At 43.0% G+C, this 25261-nt stretch overlaps 1 protein-coding gene across 14 annotated transcripts in view; it reads left to right on the top strand.

Moving 5' to 3' along the window:
• ENOX1 (ecto-NOX disulfide-thiol exchanger 1) overlaps positions 1-25261 on the top strand; it is a 427344-nt gene that overhangs the window by 353922 nt on the left and 48161 nt on the right. For all 14 annotated transcript variants that reach the window (XM_060686501.2, XM_087895594.1, XM_034416422.3 and 11 more), the window contains one exon: positions 11-131. In XM_060686501.2, coding sequence (XP_060542484.1) covers positions 11-131 — 121 coding nt within the window. The remainder of the gene's footprint in view (positions 1-10; positions 132-25261) is intronic.

Here is a 25261-nt window from a genome sequence, read left to right as displayed (position 1 = left end):
TTTGTTTTAGGAACTCAGGAACGCTCACAGCGAGCAGCTGATGGGGATCAGAAGAGAAGAAGAGATGGACATGTCGGACGACGACAGCGATGAAAATCCCAGTAATAAGAAGCTGAGGATGGAGGATTCAGGTAAAATTCCAATTCCTTCCCTCTTTTATTTCTGAAACATAGCTAATCCTCGATTTACGGCCACAATCCTTTTCTCAGGGTTCAAAAAAGGCCGGAAGTTGGTTGCTAGCAAGGACTATGGGTTCCATCTTGAATTTATTTTTGACTTTCCTCTTTGTGGATACACCTGGAAGGGATGTGTGTGCAGGTAATCCTCAACTTATGACCACAACTGAGCCCAACATTTCTGTTGCTAAGTGAGATATTTGTTTAGTGAGTTTTGCCCCACTTTACGACCTTACTTGACACAGTTGTTAAATGAATCTGGCTTCCCCATTGACTTGGCTTGTCAGAAGGCTGGAAAAAGAGGTCACGTGACCCCAGGCCACTGCGACCGTCATAAGTACGAGTCAGTTGATGAGCATCTGAATTTTGATCACGTGGGATGCTGCCATGAAAAACAAGTCATAAGTCACTTATTTCAGTGTCGTTACTTCAGATGGTCACTAAATGAATACTCGTAAGTCAAGGACTACCTGTACTTCTGTGCTTGAACCCCTGAGAGATCAGGTCAAATGGGATAGTCACTTTCCATGGTTTTATGGCAGAGAATTGTGCCGCAAAATCCATATTTTTAAGAGGAAGAAGCTCCCCCTCACGGATTATAATTCCAGCGCTGGAAACGGATTCGATTTTCGCAGATCTGACCTAGCGGATATACAACTTGAGGCTTCTGGGCGAAAGACTGATAAAAGGATTCTGTGTGGAGAAAATGCCATCTTTGGGGAGGGGGAAAAATAGCTTTGTGTGGGTTTATGGTTGTAGCTAATAAAAAAGAACAATCTAGAAAAAGGACCCGGGGCAGCCTATTGATCTGCGAACAACTCTTTGATGTGGAACTACTCCAGGTATATAATCCTTCTTGTGTTCTTCTGTTATTTGCACGGTTCCCCACTTATTTCTTGCAAGGGAACAGGTCAATAATGAATTCTCAGTTTTTCAGCATAGGACGGGAAAGGGTTTCCCTGTTTTATTTCCCTCAGCGCTGGGATATTTCTGACGCTCTGGTCAGAGCAGAGATGCACCCATAGAACGTAGAATCATGGGGTTGGAAGGAACTTTAGAGGTCTTCTAGTCCAACCCCTCCACCCTTCTCCACCCTTTTCCTCCTCTTCCACTTCTTCTTTTGTTCTTCCTCCTCTTCTTCCTCCTCTTCCTCTACCTTGCCCACTCCCACCTCTTTCTCCTCCAGCCATTCCCCCTCCCCCTCCTCTTCCTTCTTCCTCCTCCACCTCTTCTTCTTCTCCTTCTCCTCCTCCTCCCCCTCCCCCTCCTCCTTCTTCTTCCTCCTCCTCTCCTTCTTCTCCTCCTTCTCCCCCCTTCTTCTTCTTCCTCCTCCTCCTCCTTCTCCTCCTCCTCCTCTCCTCCTCCTCCTTCTATTCTTCTTCTTCCTCCTCTCGTCCTCCTCATCGTCCTCCTCGTCCTTCTCCTCTTCTTCCTCTCCTCCTCCTCCTCCTCTTCTACTTCTTCTTCCCCTCCTCCTCCTCCTCCTCCTCCTCCTCCTCCTCCTCCTCCTCCTCCTCTTTCTCTTCCTCCCCCCTCCCCCTCCCCTAACTGTGCCTTCAATGGGGCCCTTTCAAGATGGAAAACGGCAGTAAACAAATGAAGAGTTTTATAATCTCGGAGAAAAGTGGAACTTCTTATTTTTCCCGAGACCTTCTGGTCTCTTCAGCTAAACCCCAGACATTCCTGTCTCCAATATCTGCTAAGTATTGTACCTAGAAGAATCTCCACAGGGAATGCCATAAGCAAGTGGCAGGTTAGCTGTACTCCATAAATCCAGCGAATGCCTCGGTGAGCAATTCTCGTGCTACAAGTGATTTCAGCAAAGGATTTTGTTTTTCAGTTGACAGACGTAGAAATATAGTTTTTTCATGAGCAACTGGTTGGATGTAATTGTCCACTCAGTTAACTCTTACTATATTCAACTGATTTTACTAGCGGTTTAGAGGCTACTCTTAATTAATGTAAAGAAGGGGTGACATGTTAGCTGTCTTCCAATATCGGAGGGGCTGCCACAAAGAACAGGAAGTCAAGCTATTCTCCAAAGCACCAGAAGGCAAAGCAAGAAACATGAAAACTCATCTAGGAGAAAAGCAACCTGGAACTAAGGAGAAACTTCCTAAAAGTGAGAACAATTAACGGAACAACTTGCCACCAGAAGTTGTGAATGTTCTAACACTGGAAGATTGGAGAGTAATTTGTCTGAAATGGTATAAGGTTTCCTGCCTAAGCAGGAGGTTGGAGTAGAAGACCTCCAAGGTCCCTTCAACTTCTATTCTATTCTATTCTATTCTATTCTATTCTATTCTATTCTATTCTATTCTATTCTATTCTACTCTACTCTACTCTACTCTACTCTACTCTACTCTACTCTACTCTACTCTACTCTACTCTACTCTACTCTATTCCTTTCTGTTTTCTCTTCTCTTCTCTTCTCTTCTCTTCTCTTCTGCTCTGCTCTGCTCTGCTCTGCTCTGCTCTGCTCTACTCTACTCTACTCTACTCTACTCTACTCTACTCTATTCCTTTCTATTCCTTTCTGTTTCTCTTCTCTTCTCTTCTCTTCTCTTCTCTTCTGCTCTGCTCTGCTCTGCTCTGCTCTGCTCTGCTCTGCTCTGCTCTACTCTACTCTACTCTATTCCTTTCTATTCCTTTCTGTTTCTCTTCTCTTCTCTTCTCTTCTCTTCTTTTCTCTTCTCCTCTACTTTACTCTACTCTACTCCACGCCACGCCACGCCACGCCACGCCACGCCACGCCACTCCACTCCACTCCACTCCACTCCACTCCACTCCATTCCATTCCATTCCATTCCATTCCATTATTATTTTGGAGGAAATTTTGAATTTACTGTGCACTCTACAGAAAGATGACTGGTCTTCTGATTCTATAACATGTCACTTAAGAAATTGGTGGTTAAGGAACCTAAGCATGTGGATGGTGCATGAGCAGCAATGAATGCAGCTTCCTCTCAGAGGGACCATCAAAAGAATTAAGATGCCTTTGAGATGCATTCAAAAGCCTGCAAGACATTTTTACGTGTGTTGCATTTAAAAAAAACAAACTTCGCTTGCCATGAAGGAGGACTTCAATTGCAAAGTCATGGAGGTCATCCTGATTTTTTGGACATCCCGCATGGATGCCCCCTGTCCTGGGAAAAGTTTTTCTCTCTTTTAAATGTCTCACAAATGCAAGATATGGATTGGCGCATGATCAGAGGTGGTATTCGCCCGAAACGGTTCATACCGGTTCGGGCAAACCGGTAGCAGAGATTGGATCTGTGCCATCTTATGTAGGCACGTTTTCAAGACCGGGCACATGCGTGGAAGGCACACGCATGTGCACGGTGAACCGGTGGTAAGAATACTGGGAACCCACCACTGGATGTGAGAGAAAGAATCTTCAGAGTCGTTGGTGCTCTCTGAGTTTGGCGTTTTTTCTTGCAGACGTTTCATTACCAAAGTAGGCAACATCATCAGGGCTAGAAGAGAGTGGGGTTTGTGGAGAGGAGGAGGAGAAGGAGGAGGAAGAGGAAGAGGAGGAGTTGAGGTCCTTGGCTCTCTCTGTGCTTGGTGGTTTTCTTGCAGACGTTTAATTACCAAACTAGGTAACATCATCAGTACTGCAAGAGGGTAGGGGAATCAACCATGCTCAGAGAGCATCAAGGACCCCACAGTTCAACCCTGAGCTACAAATATTCTCTTTTATCAGAAATAAATTTGTCTGTACCTAATCCATGTGTGTTTGTATATATATATGTGTTTACCCCTAATTTGTTTGGCTTTAGAAATACAACATTGCATGGACAATTTTGATTGCCTCGTGACTGAAAAGCTGCGCGTAAATTTTCTTTCCTGCAGCTCTTTGCTTTACTTTAGCTAATCTGGTTTATAAAAGCGGGAGAAAAATGGGCTTTATAGAAGAAGGTTCATGGAATAGGTTATCTGAAATTCGCAGCAGCAGTGCTAGCTTGGAAGCTGAGGGCAGGGACAGCAGACGAGCAAAAGATTTAAACGTGCAGATTAGAAAAAGGGGAGAAAAATATATCGTCCTTTTATTTTTATTTTTTTTTGCCCCCCTGAATATGTAGACAAATTATTTTTGAAACAATTTCTGGCCAAGAATCAGGGCACGAAAGGGGAATCGGTGATCGTGACAGCCGCTGTTGACGGAGGGATCTGAATGGAACAAAACAAAACTGAGAAATGGCCACTAGCTGAGATACAACAAGCCAGTTAGCTAGATTAAATAAAAACACCAAAATGAAATTTCTGAGTATGGAAGCATATTCAGAACGCTAAAAAATAATAATAATAAAAAAAAGCAGGAGCACCATCCTCCCATCCGTTGAACGTTGGCCCAAATACCATCTCCTGGGTTCTCACTTCCCTGCCTGCTGGCACCAAATCCTAAAACGAAGGACGGTGAAGTGTAATTTCAAGAATTATTGAAGTGCAGCTGTTTGCACGTTGCTGGCTGGAAAAAGATTCTCACCCCCTTAGGATAGATCTGTAATTTCCCGTGTAATGAAAGGATGGTATTGTTACGCCGCTTAATGCAGCCGGGCCACACAGAAGTTCTCTTATAACAACGGCATAAGCGTAAGGCTTTGGCAGGAAACTCAGGGTGCTATTCCTCAACTTACAACTGTTTGTTTAGGGACCATTCAAAGTTACAACAAAGGCAGGGGTGGGTTCTAAATTTTTTTACTACGGGTTCTGTGGGCGTGGCTTATTTTGTGGGTGTGGCTTGGAGGTCATGTGACTAAGTGGGCGTGGCTAGCTGGTCAGAGTCATTTCTGGAAGGTCCTCGCACTTACGACCCGACCCATTTGTGATCAGCTGTAGGGCGGCCCTTTGAAGCCCCGCGGCAAGAGTTTAAACAGTTTTTTTCCCTCTAGTCATCAGCTGGGACTCAGGAGGCAGCAATAGATTGGGGGTGGGACCAAATAAAAGGTAAGAATAACATGGGTGGGAGGGTGGGGGGGGGAGAACCGGTTCGGTGATGTCATATCGTCACCGCTCCCAGCTTGGCCGAACCGGACCGAACCGGGAGGAACCCACCACTGAACAAAGGAGAATATGGGTAGCTCTGGGTTGACGTGAGGCGGTCCTTGCTGCTCACTGAGCTTGCTTCTTTGCTTGTGGACGTTTCATGACCTAACTAGGTAACATCATCAGTGCTAGAAAGGAGTGGGGTTTGCAGAGAGGAGGAAGAGAACTGTGGGGTCCTTTTGTGGTCTCTGAACTTGCTTGTTTTCTTGCAGACGTTTCATTAGTGAAATAGCTTTGGGGATAATCATCTATTATAAATGTCATCTATTATGACATTTTTTTACCCAACTAGGTAACATCATCAGTGCTAGAAGGAAGGGAGTTGGGTTTGTGGAGAGGAGGAGGAGGAGGAGGAGGAGGAGGAGGAGGAGGAGGAGGAGGAGGAGGAGGAGGAGGAGGAGGAGGAGGAGGAAGGACCCCACAGTTCTCCTCCTCTTCTACTTCTTCTAGACCAACCCTCTGCTCAGGCAGGACACCCCTCACGATTCCAGATAAATGGTTGTCCAATCTCTTCTTAAAAATTTCCAGTGTTGGAGCATTTACAACTTCTGGAAGCAAGTTGTTCCACTGATTAATTGTTCTCACTGTCAGGAAATTTCTCCTTAGTTCCAGGTTGCTTCTCTCCTTGATTATTTTCCATCTACTCCCACGAAATCCCAAGCCTGATGACCAAGAATCAGTGGTGAAATCCAATTTTTTTTACTATCGGTTCTGTAGGCATGGGCTTGGTGGGCGTGTCAGGGGAAGGATACTGCAAAATCTCCATTCCCACCCCACTCCTGGGGGAAGGATATTGCAAAATCTTCATTCCCACTCCACTCCAGAGCCAGCCAGAGGTGGTATTTGCTGGTTCTCTGAACTATTCAAAATTTCCGCTACCGGTTCTCCAGAACCTGTTAGAACCTGCTGGATTTCACCCCTGCCAAGAATGATATGGAACATCAAAGCGCATGGAGCTAAACTCACTTTTAGCGTGTGGTATGCGGACGTTGTGTATACAAATGGTTGTGGAGTGCTTTTTCGAGAGTTTTTTCCCTCAGGAGGAAGTATCTCAGCATAGGCCTCAGGCAAGAGGCTGCTGAGTTATCATACAAAGAACCAGCATTTTAGAACATCGTCATCTCTGTTACATCCATTTTTTATATTTTTTCCCCCTTGTCTCTCTATTCCTTGCACTTCGCTTGACTTCTGAAAATTCCTTGAACTTTTCCTTCATATTCTGGGAGGAATTCTCAGGAATGGATTGAATTTTATTTATTTTTTTGCATCTACATCCCGACTGTCAAAACCAACCTGATAAACATTGTCAAAGTACTTCAGTGTTGGTTTTTTTCGTTTTAGTTATTATTCGATTTGTTTGCCATTAGTTCTTGAGTAGGAATTATGGGAGTAACGCAAAAATAAGGAGCTAATTTCTACGGATACCTATCGGTAAGCTTTCCTATAACACTAATGCTGACTATGGTCTAAGGCAGTGTTTCTCAACCTTGGTAGCTTGAAGATGGGTGGATTTTAACTCCCAGAATCCCCCAGCCAGCAACGCTGGCTGGGGGATTCTGGGAGTTGAAGTCCACCCATCTTCAAGCTTCCAAGGTTGAGAAACACTGGTCTAGGGTCTCTGGCTTGAGCAGGGGGTTGGACTAGAAGACCTCAAATGTTCCTTCCAGCTCTATTCGGATTGATTGAGTTTGCAATTCACCCTCTCTTTTTTGTGTTATAATGCTCAATCTTGAACTCTTTCCCTCTTTTCCTGCTTCATAATATGAATTCATGCATGGACAAGATTTATTTCCATTTATTGATAATTGGTTTATTAAACGTTTATGCCATGCCAGAACAATTGGAGTTTCCTTCTTAGAGACAGTAGCAATACAAATATTGGATTGACACCTGTCACAGAAAGTTGATTTATGGGAGTTGGTTGGAAACTTGTCAAGGAAAGAAGCAACCTGGAATTAAGGAGAAACTTCCTAACAGCGAGAACGATTAACCAGTGGAACAGCTTGCCAGCAGAAGTGGTGGGTGCTTCATCACTGGAGGTTTTTAAGAAGAGACTGTGGACAGTTACTCGTCTGAAATGGTCTAAGGTCTTCTGCTTGAACAGAGGGTTGGACTAGAAGACCTCCGAGGTCCCTTCCACTTCTATTCTGATTGATTGAGTTTGCAATTCACTCTCTCTCTCTTTTTGCGTTATAATGGCCAATAATCTTGCATTTTTTCTCTCTTCTCCTGCTTCATAAAGTTTAGTCGGGATAAAGTGGAATTCAGTTTCACTGTAGCTAATTCCTGGCTTGTCCTATACAAACCAAGAATTGTGGTATAAAAGACATTCAATGCCTTAATGGAGGCCTGAGCTTCATTTGTTTACTTGACTGACTAACTCGCGTGAGTCAGTCAAGCATGCATATTGCTTTCTTTTTTATTCCTTTGGGTTTAATTATCGCATCTAGTGGAAGAAAGAAAAGTGCCCGATTTGGCCCATTCCTCATTAGGAGAGGTGGCACTTCCAGTAATCCGTGAAGAAAAGACGGTTTGATGCAGAAGAGTTCAACACTGCTGGCTTAGAACTAATGCACCCTTTCTAAACGAAAATGTTGTAGCATATGTGAAGAATCAAGGCCCACACATTACATTCCAGTTAAGAGGATCTATTGCTCATGCCTAGACCCAAGAATCTACTCAGCTTCTCATTGCTTTTTTTTTTTATTGCAAAAGTTTTACAATTACATTTTCACCCCTTTTTTCCCCCCCCAACACCCACCCCAAACTTCCCAACCTCCCTAATCCTCCCTAACCCTCCCCTCCCCCCCGGACTTCCACACAATATAGTCATATCAAGTAAAGAAACCCCCCTTAATATAAAACTTGTATAAAACTTGAACCCCTCCCTCCCCCTTATAATTTTTTTTTTCCTTTTCATTACATTAAAATATTTCTAATATATTATTTTCAAATGAAAGCTATTTGGTACTTCCTAGTTTGATATTTGTTCTGGATATATTCTATCCACTTTTTCCATTCCCATTCATAAGTCTCTTGTGAACAGTCTTTTAAGTATGCTGAAATCTCATTGCTTTTTAATCCCTGTACTTTAAAAACAAAATCTTGCAGGGTGTGTCCTTCAGTGGTGGGTTTCAAAAAATTTTACTACCAGTTCTGTGAGCATGGCTTGGTGGGCGTGGCAGGAGAAGGATACTGTAAAATGTCCATTCCCACCCCAATCCAGGGGAAGGTTACTGCAAAATCCCCATTTCCTCCTGATCAGCTGGGACTCTGGAGGCAGAGAATAGATGGGGGTGGGGCCAGTGAGAATTTTTACTACCGGTTCTCCGAACTACTCAAAATGTCCGCTACCAGTTCTCCAGAACTGGTCAGAACCTGCTGAAACCCACCTCTGGTGTCCTTTAACACTTTCTGTTCTGAATGTAGCAAATCTTGGAGCCTTGGTAGTACAGTGGTCTAAGGCACCCTGTTATTAAGCTGGTTATTAAGACCAGCTGCCTGCAATTAGTGCAGGTTCGAATCTCGCCAAGGCTCAAGGTTGACTCAGCCTTCCATCCTTTCTAAGGTAGGTAAATTGAGGACCCAGTTTGTGGGGGCAATAAGCTGACTTTGTATAAATATACAAAAGGATGAAGGCTATTGCTGAGCACATTGTAAGCCGCCCTGAGTCTCCGGAGAAGGGCGGCATATAAATCAAATTTAAAAAAAAAAAAAATCTGCAGGCTTCCAGATGTCACTGAGCTGTTCGTCTCGTGCCAAGTTGGGTCCCCAGTGATGGATGGTAGCAGATGGAGTTTAGCCACAGGAATGTGCAAAACCGACGGTTCCAGGCACAAATGCTGTTGCAGAATTTCACAACAGTCCACTTCTTCTCTAGACCAAGCAGATCTATATAAACAGAGGCATAGAATCAAATTCACGTGATGTATTAGTACTGCTTGATAAAGTCTGCGCTATTTGGAATTTTGTCCTGCCAAGAATACGTCAGAGACAGCACATATGAAAGGTGTTCAACTTTCTCTCCTGCCATGCATAGAGGGTCCAAGACTCATTGCAGTACAAGAGTGTGCTCAGGACACAGGCTCTATAGACCTGGATCCTTGTATGTTCCGTCAGCTTCTTATTAAGCCATGCTTTCTCTGTAAGTCTGGAAAATGTGGTGGCTGCTTTATCAATACGTTTTTATTCAGCTCAGTATCTAAAGAGAGAGTGTCAGAGTTTCAATGTATACACTATTGAAACAGCGACGTCTACGCTGGCTTGGGCATGTCGTGGGAATGGCTGATGGTCGGATTCCAGAAGATCTCCTGTATGGAGAATTAGTGCAGGGAAAGCGCCTCAGAGGGAGACCACAGCTGCAATATAAGGATATCTGCAAGAGGGACCTAGAGGCCCTGGGAATGGACATTAACACGTGGGAAACCTTGACCTCCGATCGTTCATCTTGGAGGCTAAAGATGCAGCATGGCCTTCTCCAATTCGAAGAGACACTTGAGGCAAAGAGGCAGTCCCGGAACCAGCCAAATCTGGGGGGTGGGCAGGGGACGGAATGTATCTGCCCTCAGTGTGGAAGGGATGGCCACTCTCGAATTGGCCTTTTTAGTCACACCAGATGCTGTTTTAGGACCTCTTTCCAGAGCATGATACCATTGTCTCTTGAGACTGAAGGATGCCAATGGAATGATAAAGCTACACCTGGAATACTTGCATCCAGTTTTGGTCCCCACATTTACAAAAAAGATGTTGAGACTTTGGAAAAAGTTCAGAGAAGAGCAACTAAGATGATCAAAGTCCTGGAGACTAAAAACATATGAAGAACGGCTGCAGGATTTGGGTTTGGCCAGTCTAGAGAAAAGAAGGACTAAGGGAGGCAGCATTCCAGTATTTGAGGGGCTGTCACAGAGAAGAGGGGGAGGGGGGTTTCAACCTATTCTCCAAAGCTCCAGAAGGCAGGACAAGAAACAACGGATGGAAACTAACAAAGGCAGAAATTTAAATATGTAAATTGCATTTGGGAAAAAATCAAAAAAGAAGATTGGAATAGATTATAAAAATTTAATATATAATTATGTTATAAATTGTATAAGATGGGACCCGGTCAATCCTCTGTTCATAAAATATATATGTAAAAGAAAAAATTAATAAAACTTGTTCAAAAAGAAAAAGAAAGAAACTAACGAAGGAGAGAAGCAACCTGGAATTAGGGAGAAACTTCCTAACGGTGAGAACAATTAATCAGTGGAACAGCTTGCCACCAGAAGTTGTGGGTGCTCCAGACCATCACTGCAGGTTTTTAAGAAGAGGCTGGACAACCCATTTGTCTGAAATGGGGTAGGGTCTGCTGCACCAGCGGGGGGTTGGGCTAGAAGACCTCTAAGGTCCCTTCCAGCTGTATTCTATTCTAATTCCATCTGAAGGAGGGATCTGGCATTTCTTCAGAAGCAGCAGCTCCTCGGAATCTTACAGAAGAGCTGAATTGCCTTGGACCAAAGGAGAAGCGGCCGACAACAGCACAAATATAATTAAAGTGAAGAGCTGGTTAAGAGCCAGAGCTAAGCATTCTTGATATTTATGTGATGCATAATCCACCCGAGCCATAAAGCTTTTTCATCGTCTCGTCTCTTCAGCATATCAAAGGCCAAGATCCATTCAATGTATCACAGCGCTGAAAGTTTTGTTAACATTACTTCTGGATTCTTGGATCCTTTTAAAAAGAAACGAAAGAAAGAAGCAGAACTTTTGAGAGGACATATTTAATGAAGGTTTTTTGTGGGGGTTTTTTTGCACAAATAACTGGCTAAACTACAAGCTGTTTTGCAATGCCTGTGGTGCCACAATGCCTTTGAACTGCCAGAAATGCTATTATCTAGATTACGGTTTATTATGTTTTCTGGTTTTTCATCTTGATAAGTTTTAATGCAGGATCATTACATATGAGAATAGATTTAATCCTGTTCTTAGCAGGCTTTAAGGACACCAAGGGGATTATTTATATAATAAGATGCAAGGTTGCTATGGAAAACTCTATAGCAACCCTAACATCTTCAGAAAAGCAAGCAGCCACTTGTGACAGCAATCTAAATTTACATTTATTTTAGTGTCATTTTTATCGACACTCTTAGTCTCTCATTTTGACAAGATGCTAAAATATGTTTGGGGGTTGGGTTTGAGCAAAATTTATACTCAAGCCCCAGAATTAAAACAGTTCCTTAAAAATATTGAAAAATAACGGTAGAGTGGTTTTGCCTTTCCAGAATAGCATTTCAGAAGGAAGATATGTTTCCTTTATGATAATAATAATAATATTTTATTATTATTATTTTCTTTGAGAACGGAGAGGGTAGCGTTAATTTATCTCACCTGCCAGGGGTCTTGAAATAAAATCGTGTATTTCAGAGAACTAGCAATGAAGATGCCACGCTGTCTGAATGCTTTATCAATAACATCCGAAGGCTGTAGAATCAGAATAAAAAGAGCCTTGGTGGCTCAGCAGACTAAAGTGCTGTTAAGTAGCACCAGATGCCTGCAATTACTGCAAGTTCAAATCTCACCAGGCTCAAGGTTGACTCAGCCTTCCATCCTTCCGAGGTAGGTAAAATGAGACCCGGATTGTGGGGGCAATAAACTGACTTTGTATAAAAAAGAACACCGCTTGTGGAGGGGGCAAAAGCCCTACTAAGCAGGTATATACAAAAGTATGAAGGCTATTGTTTAACACATTGTAAGCCGCCCTGAGTCTCTGGAAAAGGGCAGCATATAAATCAAACCAATAAATAAATAAATAAATAAATAAATAAATAAATAAATAAATAAATAAGTAAATAAATAAGTAAATAAATAAGTAAATAAATAAGTAAATAAATAAACAAACAAACAAACATCCGAAGGCTGTAGAATCAGAATGCAAGACAAGACACATTCTGATAGACACAATCGGTGGGATTCAGCCGGTTTGGGCCGATTTGGACCAGGCCGGTTTGGGCGAACTAATAGTTAAATTGTTGGCTGGCTCTACCCCACACTGCCCCATGCACCCCATTTTGGCTCCCAGGTAACTGCAGGGAGGTCCAAAATGGGGTGGGGGTGGTGCAGCACCCTTCCCCTCCCCCGGTGGCTCATTTTCGCTCCCAGGAGGCTTCAGAGAGGCTTCCTAGGCCCAAAACAGGGCGTACGGGGGAGGATGGTGCGTCCCCCCCCACGCAGCCTGTTTTTGCTCCCGGAGGGGGAGTGCAGGAGACTGAATGCTGCTTGTCACACCCCCTGGCCACACCCACCATGACCACGCCCACCCAGCCAGTCATTAGGGCAAAGAACTGGTTGTTAAATTATTTGAATCCCACCACTGGACACAATCCATTAGCCTGGATATATTTTAAAATATCTGTCTCCTCTCTCTCTCTCTCTCTCCCTCCCTCCCTCCCTCCCTCCCCCCCCCTCTCTCTATATCTATATCTATATCTATATCTATATCTATATCTATCTATCTATCTATCTATCTATCTATCTATCTATCTATGTAATGGTGAGCTCTCAAGCGACATTTGCCTTATTGTTGTAGAACTGCAGAAATGCCTCCAGAGGAAACAGTCCAAAATCTCCGATTTCCAATTAAAATTCCGTGCTTGTTTGGCCTGAGAATGTATTGAAAATAACATTTACTTTGGGTGGCATGTTTAGTCTCAAGGAGGGAGGGTGTTTGTGTGAGGGCGTGATATTTCCCACATACGGTATGTGAAAAGACTCTGTAGCCATGCCGCATTTCAAGGCCTGATTTTGAAACAAGTGTTATGCTTTTAGCACCGTTTTCTCCCTGTTTCATGGCAAAAGAGAGGAATAAAGAGAGGCGGTTATTTTCCAATATTTGAAATCAAAGTTTAAGAAAGGCTTCATATGTTTTCAGATGTCTAATTGAATCATATGGGTGTTAATTGTTGGTGGCTTTTGTTTCCTTTTTGGCTTTTTGATTGCCTCTTATGGAATGGAATGGAATGGAATGGAGTGGAATGGAATGGAATGGAATAGAATAGAATAGAATAGAATAGAATAGAATAGAATAGAATAGAATAGAATAGAATAGAATAGAATAGAATAGAATAGAATAGAAGTAGTGTAGTGTAAAGTAGAGTAGAGTAGAACAGAACAGAATAGAAGTAGTGTAGTATACTGTAGAGTAGAGTTGAGTAGAGTAAGTAGTGTAGAATAGAATAGAAAAAATAGAATAGAATAGAATACTGTAGAATAGAATAGAATAGAATAGAATAGAATAGAATAGAATAGAATAGAATAGAATAGAAGTAGTGTAGAGTAGAGTAGGATAGGGTAGGGTAGAGTAGAGTAGAGTAGAGTAGAGTAGAATAGAATAGAATAGAATAGAATAGAATAGAATAGAATAGAATAGAATAGAATAGAATAGAATAGAAGTAGTGTAGTGTGATGTAGAGTAGAGTACAGTAGAGTAGAGTAGAAAGAATAGAATAGAATAGAAGTAGAGTAGTGTAGCGTAAAGTAGAGTAGAGTAGAATAGAATAGAACAGAACAGAACAGAACAGAATAGAATTAGAGTAGTGTACTGTAAAGTAAATTAGAGTAGTGTACTGTAAAGTAAATTAGAGTAGTGTACTGTAAAGTAGAGTAGAGTAGAACAGAACAGAACAGAACAGGAATAAGAAATAATGGAACGGAACAATATAATAGAATTAGAAAGAATGGAATGGAATTGAATGGAATAACAGAGTAAATGGCATGTAGATGCTGTTTTTCTCTATGTGCCTGTTGATGGCCGATTTGTCTTTCTATCATCCCATCAAGCATTCTTTTTCATTCTTCCTATTAGCATAATCCCATATTCTTCTGTCTCGCTTGGTTCTAAGCAGTTTCCCCGTCATCTTTCCTTACATCTATTTTTCATTCTTTTTAGGTGAACGATCTCTTAATGCTTTTTTCCATACACAATTCCTACCGACTCTTTATATAATGACCCTACCGTCATTTTTTTTCTTTCACTCATTTCCTGTTCTTTCAGCTTTTTCCTACGACTCACTCATGACATTCATCATAATAAAAAAATGTCACGCCCCAAAATTCAGGATATTTTAGCATCCCACACCCTTCAGTTATGTTCCTAGCCTTTCAACATCCCCAAAGAAATCAATCACACTTCTAGATGCATATTTATTTATGGATCCAAACTGACCTTGCTGTCATCCGAGAATGTGGTGTAAATACATCTAATGTTAGCAACATAATCTACAATAATAAAGATGAATCTACATGTCGCAGGAGAATGTTGCAGGATCCAATCTGGGTCGGTCATCAGAACCAGAGGTTTTTTTCATGGACCATTTTTGTGAGATACTGCTTTTTAGTAGCATAGAGAAAGCTTCTACAAGTAATCCTGGAGTTACGACCACAATTGAGCCCAAAATTTATGTTGCTAAGTGAAACATTTTTTAAGTGAGTTTGTCCCATTTTATGACTTTTTTTTTTGCCACAGTTGTTAAATGAATCGTTGCATTTCTTAAGTTAGTAACACGGTTGTTAAGTGAATCTGGGTTCTCCTTTGACTTTGCTTGTCAGGGGGTCGCAAAAGGAGATCACGTGACCTCGGGACACAGCGATGGTCATAAATACGAGTCAGTTGCCCGAGCATCTGAATTTTGATCCCATGGCCATGGGAATGCTACAGTGGTCATAATGTGAAAAACGGTTATAAGTCACTTTTTTTCAGTGTCGTAACTTTGAACGGTCACAGTTGTAAATTGAGGACTACCTGTAGATTGTTGTAGGAACCAATCTGGGTCGGTCACCAGGACCAGTAATTTTGTCTTCCGAGCTTTAGGACTTGTGCTGAAGCCCAAAGTGGTTTTTCAGATGTTGATTGGGGTGTATTGATGGCTGGCTTTTAAGTCGTTGGCTATTGTTTTCTTATTGTTTCCCAGACTTCAATCACTTCCCTGGTTGTTTTTGTACCTGCTCGTCCAACAATCTTAGTAGCTGCAAGATGGCAGCAAGCACGAGTCCGAAAGTTCAGAATGCAAAACCTCTGGTCTTGGTGACCGACCCAGATTGGATACTGCAACATTATCCTGGGGCACCTCCAAAATAAGAGATTCCTTGAGCTGGAGGGCCACAAATGAAGAATTGAATGGCACGGCTATTTATGGTATGATAAGGTTAAAGTAAATGTTGATTTCAACAACTGCTTTGTTAGACGTGCCATCCTGAGAATTTGGAATAAATATCAAGTAAGGTTCTCTGCAAAGAGGCTTCTTTGGGTGCCACCCCAGGAAGAGAGGCAACCAGACTGGTGGATTTTGGAGGTGCCCTGGGATAATGTTGCAGTATCCAATCTGTATCGGTCACCAAGACCAGAGGTTTTGTCTTCTGAACTTTTGGACTCGTGCTTGCTGCCATCTTGCAGCTACTAAGATTGTTGGATGAACAGGGACAAAAACAGCCAGGGAAGTGATCGAAGCCTGGGAAACGGCTCCCTTGTCAGTCAACAGGAGGGCTGATTTTCCATCAGCCTATCAAATACTCAGAAGGTGAAGGCTGGGCAACACAAGCAAACGACAACCAACAACTGAAAAGCCAGCCATCAACACACCCCAATCAACATCTAAACAACCCACATACAACAGACACCATATAAATACCACACAGCGAACAGCACACACTCTGCTAGAGAGAAGTTCCCTGAGGATGGGCTCCAGCATGAGTCCGAAAGCTCGGAAGACAAAACCTCCGGTCCCAGTGACTGGCCCACATTGGCTCCTGCAACAACCTACAGGTACTCTTCAATTTACAACAGTTCATTTAGTGACCGTTCAAAGTTACAACACTGAAAAAAATGACTTATGACCGTTTTACACACTTATGACCATTGTAGCATTCCCATGGCCACGTGATCAAAATTAACTCGGGCAACTGACTCATATTTATGACCATCGCTGTGTCCCCAAGGTCACGTGATCCCCTTTTGCGACCTCCCGGCAAGCAAAGTCAAAGGGGAATCCAGATTCACTTAACAACCATGTTACTAACTTAAGAAATGCAACGATTCGTTTAACAATTCGTTTAATTGCTCAATTCGTTTAACTGAGCCTGGATAGCTCAACAGACTAAAAGCCTGTTATTAACATTCAGCTGCCTGCAATTACTGCAAGTTGAAACTCACCAGGCTCAAGGTTGACTCAGCCTTCCATCCTTTCTAAGGTAGGCGAAATGAGGACCCAGTTTGTGGGGGCAATAAACTGACTTTGTATAAAATATACAAAAGTATGAAGGCTATTGCTTAACGCATTGTAAGCCGCCCTGAGTCTCCGGAGAAGGGCGGCATATAAATCTAATTTTAAAAAAAAAACGTGGCCAAAAAAAAGTCACAAAATGGGACAAACTCACTTAAAAAATGATTCAATTAGCAACATGAATTTCGGGTTCCATTGCGGTCATAACTCCAGGATTACCTGTGAACAAGCTTTCTCTATGCTACTAAAAAGCACTATCTCACCCAAAAATGGTCCAAGAACAAATTGTTGTGTTTGGTAAAAAACAAAAACAAAAAAATACCCTACCGTATCCAGAAGAAAACATGAATAAAATATGAAGGCCGAGAAGCAAAGACTTAACATCGGTTGCCCGAGGATCATTTATGATTTTTTTCCGAAGAGTTAGCGTCTCCAATTCCCAGTTTCATCAAGGGAATCATTTTCTTGAAACCGAGATCTGTTTCTTAAAAGCAGTTGAGGGTTATAACTGGAGGAAATGCCAATCCAAAAAAAAAAAGTTTAAATTCACGAGGTCCCTCTCTAAGGCAATGTTTCTCAAAGCTTGGCAACTTTAAACGAGTGGACTTCAACCCGTAAAGTTGACTGGGGAATTCTGGGAGTTGAAGTCCACCCATCTTAAAGTTGGCAAGGGTTTGAGAAATACAAATCTAAGATATATCCTAGCCTGGAGAAAATCGGTTGTAATTTTTCAGTCCCATTCTGATGGGGGAGAGAGATTTTATATTATATTTTTTTTTTTTCCAATCCAAACTCCTTAAGAAGACTCCCCTCATCGTCGGTGATTTATGGGTTGAAGACAACAGAAACATAATAATTTAAACAAAATACACCGTAGGCATTTTTTCCCCTCACTTCCTTCATTATTAATCACCTCATGAAATGGCCCCAAACAGCTCCATTTTTCCCCCGCTGAAGAGCGGGAAGGCACTTTACATTTGATTAATGGCACTTGAGGAGTTGAAGAAAATTTTCGTGCAATTTCTGGATGAGAATAAAACATTGCCCACTGATGAATTAACCTTTTAAAGAAAAATGTGTTTGTATTTTTTTTAAAAATTCACACTTGAAGTGTGGGAAATCTGGACTCGCTTTCAATTGTCATTTAGCACATCGCTGAAGATGATATTAATTAGGACGACTGTTTCCATACTTTGCAAAATACCTCGCCGAACCTCTAGTGCTCTCCAAGCGTAACTTCAAGGAAGCAATCAAGAAGGGAGCTGTGGTTGTATTTTAGGGAAAACGGAATTAAAACTCTTTTTTTAAAAAAAAATAATAATTATCTTCCGCAACATCTATGTCTCACTTGGAATTTTAAGCTACAGGAGATGCAGAAAAATGAAGAAAATATAGGATTTTTTGACACCATTTCCAGTGAGGGCAGAACACAACTCTTGGAGTTATTTCTCTTAGAGACAAGAATCACAAGCACATGCAATTCACGTTTATGCAATTATGGACGGTCAGTAAAAGAGGAAAAGAGTGAGGTTCTTTTTTCCATCTGCCGGACTACGAGCCCCTCAGCAAAACTAACCACAGGTAGTCCTCGACTTACGACCACAATTGAGGCCAAAACTTCAGTTGCTAGGTGAGACGTTTGTGAAGCAAATTTTGTTATGACGTCAGTTGTTAAGTTAGCAACCCGGTTATTAAATGAATCTGGTTTTCCCCACTGACTTTGCTTGTTGGAAGAGGATCATGTGACCCTGGGAGGCTGAGACCATCATAAATATGAACCTGTTGCCAAGGGTCTGAATTTGGATCAGGTGGCCCTGGGGATGCTGCAGCGGTCGTAAGTGTGAAAAACCTAAGTCCCTGTTTTCCAGTGCCGTTGTAATTTGGAATGGTCACTAAATGAACTGTTGGAAAGTAAATCTGGCTTCCCTGTTGATTTTAGAATAAAATGAGCTGGAAGGGGCCTTGGAGGTCTTCTAGTCCAGCCTCCTGCTCAAGCAGGTAGACCTATTGGTGAACCTATGGCATGCATCAGATCAGATCTCCGTGGCGTTTCTTTCATGAGCTTCTGTTTCCCTGCAAACGACAAAACAGAAGCTCACGAAAGAAAAAGATCTTAACTCTTGCCACGCTGCCGGTGTTGGGATGCCCTGCCTCCCGCCAGCCAGCTGGTTTTCGGGTCTCTGCTGTACATGTGTGCTCTCGGCTGGCTAAGACAGGCCTGTGCGGAAACCCAAGTGAAAAACCTGTTGTGGCTCCATTACCAGAGCCTGTGTCATCGGCAGGAGAGGACTCTGAGAGTGAAGGAGAGGAGTTGGCAAGGCCTCCCTCTCCAGGACCCTCCTCTCTGGCAATGCCTTCGGTGTCTGCCGAAGGGCAAGAGATAGGGCCGGGGCCAAGCACGTCCACGCAGCCACAGATGGACAGTGATGAGGGTAATGAGTCTTGGCTGGATTCACGCCAGCGTCACAGAGATAAGCGCGCGCAACAGAAGAAAAGGTGTGCCCAAGATTAGGCTGAGTCACTGGACCACACCCCAAAGGATATAAAAGGGAGTGTGGTGGCCAGTCGAACCTTGTGACGAACAAAGCTGAAAGCTTCCACGCCATTCTGCATTGCCGGACTTTTGGCTATAGACTTTGCTGGATTATCTCTGGACTTGATTGACTCTGTAATTATTGAGCTGTTTCTTTTGATGTATCAGAAGTGGGGAGAAGTTATCTCTCCTCTTCATAAATAATAAACTCTTGGCAGGCAGCCACTAGGTTGTTGCCAAGTTCCGTTATCATAAGGAAAAGGATTTTGCCGGCTGGTTTGGTCTTTAACTCTTGAACGTCTGTTGGTGTGTGTGCGTGTGGTTGGGGACAGAACAAAACCCAAAGACTCAATCTTGCTGGTTGGATGAAGGTTTATTGCCGCTACAAGCCAGATTCTAGTCCATGCCGAGTTACAACAGTGTAAAGTCGGTGCTGAGAGCTTCCACCTCTCAACACCTTTTAACAATCTGTGCCACACACCCCCAGCAACCAGGCATCCGGTGGTTGCATCAGGCCCCTCTCAGCTGTTCAGCGGCTTGGTTCAAATGGGCCGCCACGCTCCTCTGCTGTGCCTGCCATGACATCATCTGCCGCCGCCAGGAAGCCCAACCACGAGCATCTTTGCCGTCGCTGTTTGCCCGTCTGCCTACCGCCCCGCGTTTCGCCACCATCACCATCACCCGCGCTCAAGTCAACCTCTGCGCACTTCGCCTCAGCCATTCCCGATTTCCCCAGGTTCATGTGCACTTCCCCCCGGATCCGTGTGTCGAGCCCTGGACTGGGGCTCAACACATGCATGCACACACATGTCTCAGCTGGGTCTTATCTGACCATTGGCTAGTCTGCAGCTCTTCCTCCTGTCTTCTGAAGTTCTGTCAAGCGCAGGAAAATCAGGAAGTCCAGGCAGTTTAGAATGGATATTCTACTATGGTGGGGTGCAGTGGTTAGAGTGCAGTACTGCAGGCTACTTCTGCTGACTGCCGGCTGACTGCAATTTGGCAGTTCGAATCCCACCAGGCTGAAGGTTGACTCGTCCTTCCGTCCTTCCAAGGTGGGTAAAAGGAGGACCCAGATTGTTGGGGGCAAGAGGCTGACTCTGTAAACCGCTTAGAGAAGGCTGTAAAAGCACTGTGAAGCGGTATATAAATCTAAGTGCTATTGCTATATAAACGTTTATTGCAAACTCATGCTCTGTACAAGAATCTGAACTACTAAAGGTCAAAGCAAATTGGCGGTAGATAATTCAAGGTGGGCTGGACTCAGATTTCTTGTAGGCGCGAAGGAACTCAAAGCTGATGACATGTTTGACCTCTCCCTCGGGCTCAGCCTGGCCAACTCCTACCAGTTCTTCCCACATATTATTACAGTTGTCATGGAGATTTAGGAGATCAGAAAGTGATTAATTTCATACGCGATGGATTTGGCCTCAAAGCTGTGTATGACAATAGAATTAGCCATTCAGGAACAAATAGATTGGATGTAATGGGTTCAGCTTTACAATTTGTCCAGACGCTTCAGAATTCATTAATGAATTTTTAAAAGCTTTTTCTTTGCATGACAATCCTTCCATAGAACCTTCCTGTCTGAATCGGATGTTCCTGGCCCATTGTTGGACATTATATTAGTACCGTGCTGTAGACTAATTGCTTCTTGTGACACCATGTTGCCTGACATTATGACACCGTGTCTTTTGTTGAATTGCTATTTGTGGCATCTCTGTAGTCAAATATTTATCAATTTTAGATTCTGTTTCCTTCTTTTTTTTCACCTGCTGTGTCCTGATAGCCCCTTTTTTCGCTAAGTCTTAATCTTTAGCCTTATTCAAACTTGACACTTGCAAATATTGGCTTGCTATTGTTCAAGGTAATCATTGAATCAATTCTTGGACGGGCAAATGAATGGATGGAAATTATGAATGAAAGATTAATCCGGATGATCTCTTTGTCATGAGTATTTCAGTGTCAGAGGTAGGGGTTGCTGGCTGAAGCAAAGTACCCAGGGATTTCGAGTGTAGGTGTGTTTATTTATTTAGCTAGGGCCTCCACAGAGATCATGCAATCACAGATATAAAAAATCTAGTTCAAACAAACCATCAGTAGATAGAGAGATAAGAGAGAGAGAGAGAGAGAGAGATGATAGATGGAAGGATGGATGGATGGATTGACAGATAATAATAGATCAATAGACAGACAGATAGATAGATATAGACAGACAGACTGGTTGGATGGATGGATGGATGGATGGATGGATGGATGGATGGATGGATGGATAGGTAGATGGGTAGAGAGATGGGTAAATGGGTGGATAGACAGACAGACAGACAGACAGACAGACAGACAGACAGACAGATAGGACATGTAGATAATACAACACAGGAGCCAATATATCAAACCAAAATAAAACCACAATAAAATCAGCATAACCATAGAATTGCAATGGGATAGATGCATTGATGGGATTCAAAAATTTTTACTACCAGTTCTGTGGGCGTAGCTTGGTGTGCGTGGCATGGCTTGGTGGGCGTGGCAGGGGAAGGTTACTGCAAAATCCCCATTTCCTCCCAATCGGCTGTGACTCGGGAGGCAGAGAATGGATGGGGGTGGGACCAGTCAGAATTTTTACTACCGGTTCTCTGAACTACTCAAAATTTCCACTACCAGTTCTCCAGAACTGGTCAGAACCTGCTGAAACCCACCTCTGGATAGATGTCATAATTTGATATCTAAGGAAGCTAACCATCTTACACCTTCTGGTATGGTTGCAATGTGATCATCTCGGGGTGCCATGAAATTTCCTGAGGGGTCAATCTTGAACTACAGATGTTATATTGTGTTCCAGAGAGCATCATAGTCTCATTGCGGATTCTTGCCCATTACCCACTGAAAGAGCTTGGCCTTACCTCTGTCCTGTCCCGATTCTATTCAGGTGTCTCCATATTTGTAGATGTGTGAAAGATCAACGTAGCTATACAATGGGCCTTGGTGTCTTGGTGTTCCAGACTTTACACCAGCTTGGAAAATCCCGTATCGGTCTCCATCGGGCATCAATCAAATCTCGTTATTCTTCCATTTGCTGTGGAGAGACCTCTAGTAAACTCCCCACAATTCCATTCAACACCCCCCTCCCCAAATCAAGCGAGGGAGAAGAACTATTTTAAAAATAATTTGAATATCTGCATAATTAATACCTGCGTAATAAACAACATCGTCTTATTAATAACTGCTTTCCTAAGCTGGGTTTTTTTTTTTTTCGTTTTTTTTTTTGGGGGTACAGTCATCTATTGGCTTCTCATTGAAATGACCTTAAAGGCTTCTGAATTTATTGTCTGGCTCAGCGTTACTCTTTGATTAGGGTTGAGTGAGTGACACCTGCCACTTAAACTAGACCTTCTTAGTGTGAGATAATTTACATTGCATATTCTTTCGGGCAAAAGAATCTTGGCGGCCTGTTAAGAGATGAAGATCGCGCTGTGAATTTAGAACTGTTTAATTCTCGGCTCTTTCGATCGGCCTCAATTCTCCCGGGACGATGTTCCGGCTTCCAAATTCACATCTCCGTGGAGTGTTAAATCCTTGTCAGTCTCTCCTACTCTCTGGCAAGGATAACTGATATTTAGAGACATAAAGGTAGCCGCCAGCTTTCCATCATTTAGCTTTTTATCAGCCCCTCCTCAAAGCCGAGATCCGTTCAGTAGTGAAAGCAGTGCTAGATCATTTATTCTGAAGCAGACGTCCAGTTTATTTCACAAAGCAATTTATTCGAGAGGTGAGTGGGAAATTGTACAAATCAGACATAAGAAACAAAAGGAATAATAATAATAAAAAAAACGCATCTAATGTTCTGCCTAGCTACTGTCCCTATTTGGATACTGGCTTTTATAAAAAAAATAAAAACAGGATATCTGTTTTATTGTGGTTAGAATAATGGATTTCTAAAATGTTTTATCTTGAGGGAAGAAAAGGAGAGGAGGGGAGGAAAAGGAAAGGAAAGGAAGAGGGGAAGGAAAGGAAGAGAGAAAGGAAAGGAAAGGAAAGGAAAGGAAAGGAAAGGAAAGGAAAGGAAAGGAAAGGAAAGGAAGAGAGAAAGGAAGAGAGAAAGGAAAGGAAAGGAAGAGAGAAAGGAAGAGAGACATGAAAGGAAAGGAAAGGAAAGGAAAGGAAAGGAAAGGAAAGGAAAGGAAAGGAAGAGAGAAAGGAAAAGAAAAAAGAAAGGAAAGGAAAGGAAGAAGGAAAGGAAAAGAAGGAAAGGAAAGGAAAGGAAAGGAAAGGAAAGGAAAGGAAAGGAAAGGAAAGAAGGAAAGGAAAAAGGAAACATTTTCCTTATTCCACTGATCAAAACCTCTTGATATATCATTGAAGACTGAAGAGACAACGTAAGTTTTTTGTAAGTGGTGATATTCAAATTATAAGAATTGGATATGTTAATAAGTAAAACATATTCTCCTTGAACAAACGAAGGAAATGCCTCATAAGGAAAATTCTGGTAGGAGAAGGACTGGCTGGAGGGAGGAGTGAAAAGAGGGATCAGCCTAGAATCCCTACGTAGCCACAAGTCCAAGTTCCTTTGACTGCTGTTTACCCTTATCTACTGTACCTCTAGCTGCTGGCTATTGGTGGAGAAGATTCCTGCAAATAGACTTTTAGCAATAAATCAGCTTAACTGAACCTTCACATGCGGACCTTGGTCTTTCGCGCCTGACAATTCTACAGGTCAAGAAAAATACAGGTAGTCCTTGACTTACAACAGTTCATTTAGTGACTGTTCAAAGTTACAACCGCCCTGAAAAAAAATGTGACTGATGACAATTAACCAGTGGAACACTTTGTCTTCAGTCATTGTGGGCGCTTCATCACTGGAGATTTTCAATAATAGACTGGACAGTCACTTGTCTGAAATGGTATAGGGTTTCCTGCTTGAGCAAGAGGCTGGACTAGAAGACCTCCAAGGTCCCTTCCAGCTCTATTTTGATTCACTTAACAAATGTTTCACTCAGCAACAGAAATGTTGGCCTCAATTCTGGTCGTACGTGGAGGACTGCCTGTATTCCTCTCGCTTGTATGTTTCTCCGTACAAATTTTACAGGGTGTAGATCTTCTCTCTAGGAAGAGATGCTGTCGAGTCCCGATCCAGGGCTCGACATATCTGGGGGTGGGGGACACAGACCGGATGTCTTCACTGGCGAGAGAGGCTGCGGAGACTGTGGCAGCAGTGGCGGCGAAGCATCCTATGACTGCGATGACAGTGGGGAGTTTTCCTGGGCGGCTATGGCCACGGTTGGCACCAGCAGTGCCAGCGGTGACGGCAGAGCACCGCTGTGCTCCCCCCGTCAGGGGGATGTTCCTCTGGCTGGATCCTGCCACGGCGGCACCAGCAGATGGCAGGGGGTGTGGCCGGTGCAAACAACAGGATGGCTTCGGCCTACAGGCCCACTGCAACATCGCCGCTCATCAGCTGTTTTCCCCTGCAGCCGCTCAGGTGCTCCCGAGCCAGTGCTGCTTTCCAAGCATCTGCACTTTGCCATTGGCCTGTGACCGGATGTCAGCCATAGACAGCCGGATGCTGGGTGGACAGCAGGCATGGCAGGCTGGTTAGCGGGCATGGCCCCAGACTATAAATTGCCCTGGGAGGCGAGAGCTCCCAGCACTGACTTTGCATGGATCTATGTGCTAAATTCATTGTGTATCAAGGTTTCGGCCTACGGGAGGGAAGTAAAACCGGGATTATTGCATTGCTGAGTATCCTGTGTATTTGTTTGACTTCTCCCTGATCCGGGCCTGGACATTGTGAGAAATGCATTGTGGATGCCGAAGGCCCATTGCTTATGAATATTGCGAAGAACTTATCACTCTCTACCAAATCTAACGCAGCTTTCTCTGAGCTCCGATTAAAATGCAGCCCTCTCAGCAACAGAAAATACCAGACTGAGGTAGACCGGTATAAAGCAATTATTCCGACATTCCACTTTTTTTCATTCTAAAGGGAAAATGGGCTCTTTTGAAAGTCATATATATATATATATATATATATTTAAAGAAGTTCCCCCTGTTGGAAATCAAATCATTTAAATTCCCTCCGACGCCCATATGACAATTACACCAGTGGAATAAATAATGTGCCTTTGATTACAAATGCACAAAGAGTCGGTTGAGATGATGCATTCAATCACGGCACCTTTGTAGACAATGGGATTTTATTACGATCCCAGATTAAACTTTGCAAGATATTTGCTAAGCGAAAAGCCATCCTCGTGGTA

Source organism: Pantherophis guttatus, chromosome 5 (genome assembly GCF_059756535.1).
Source record: "Pantherophis guttatus breed Tessera chromosome 5, ASM5975653v1, whole genome shotgun sequence".
Classification (NCBI taxonomy): domain Eukaryota; kingdom Metazoa; phylum Chordata; class Lepidosauria; order Squamata; family Colubridae; genus Pantherophis; species Pantherophis guttatus.
The sequence above is the reverse complement of the archived record's forward strand: the minus strand, read 5'-3'. Positions and strand labels throughout refer to the sequence as shown.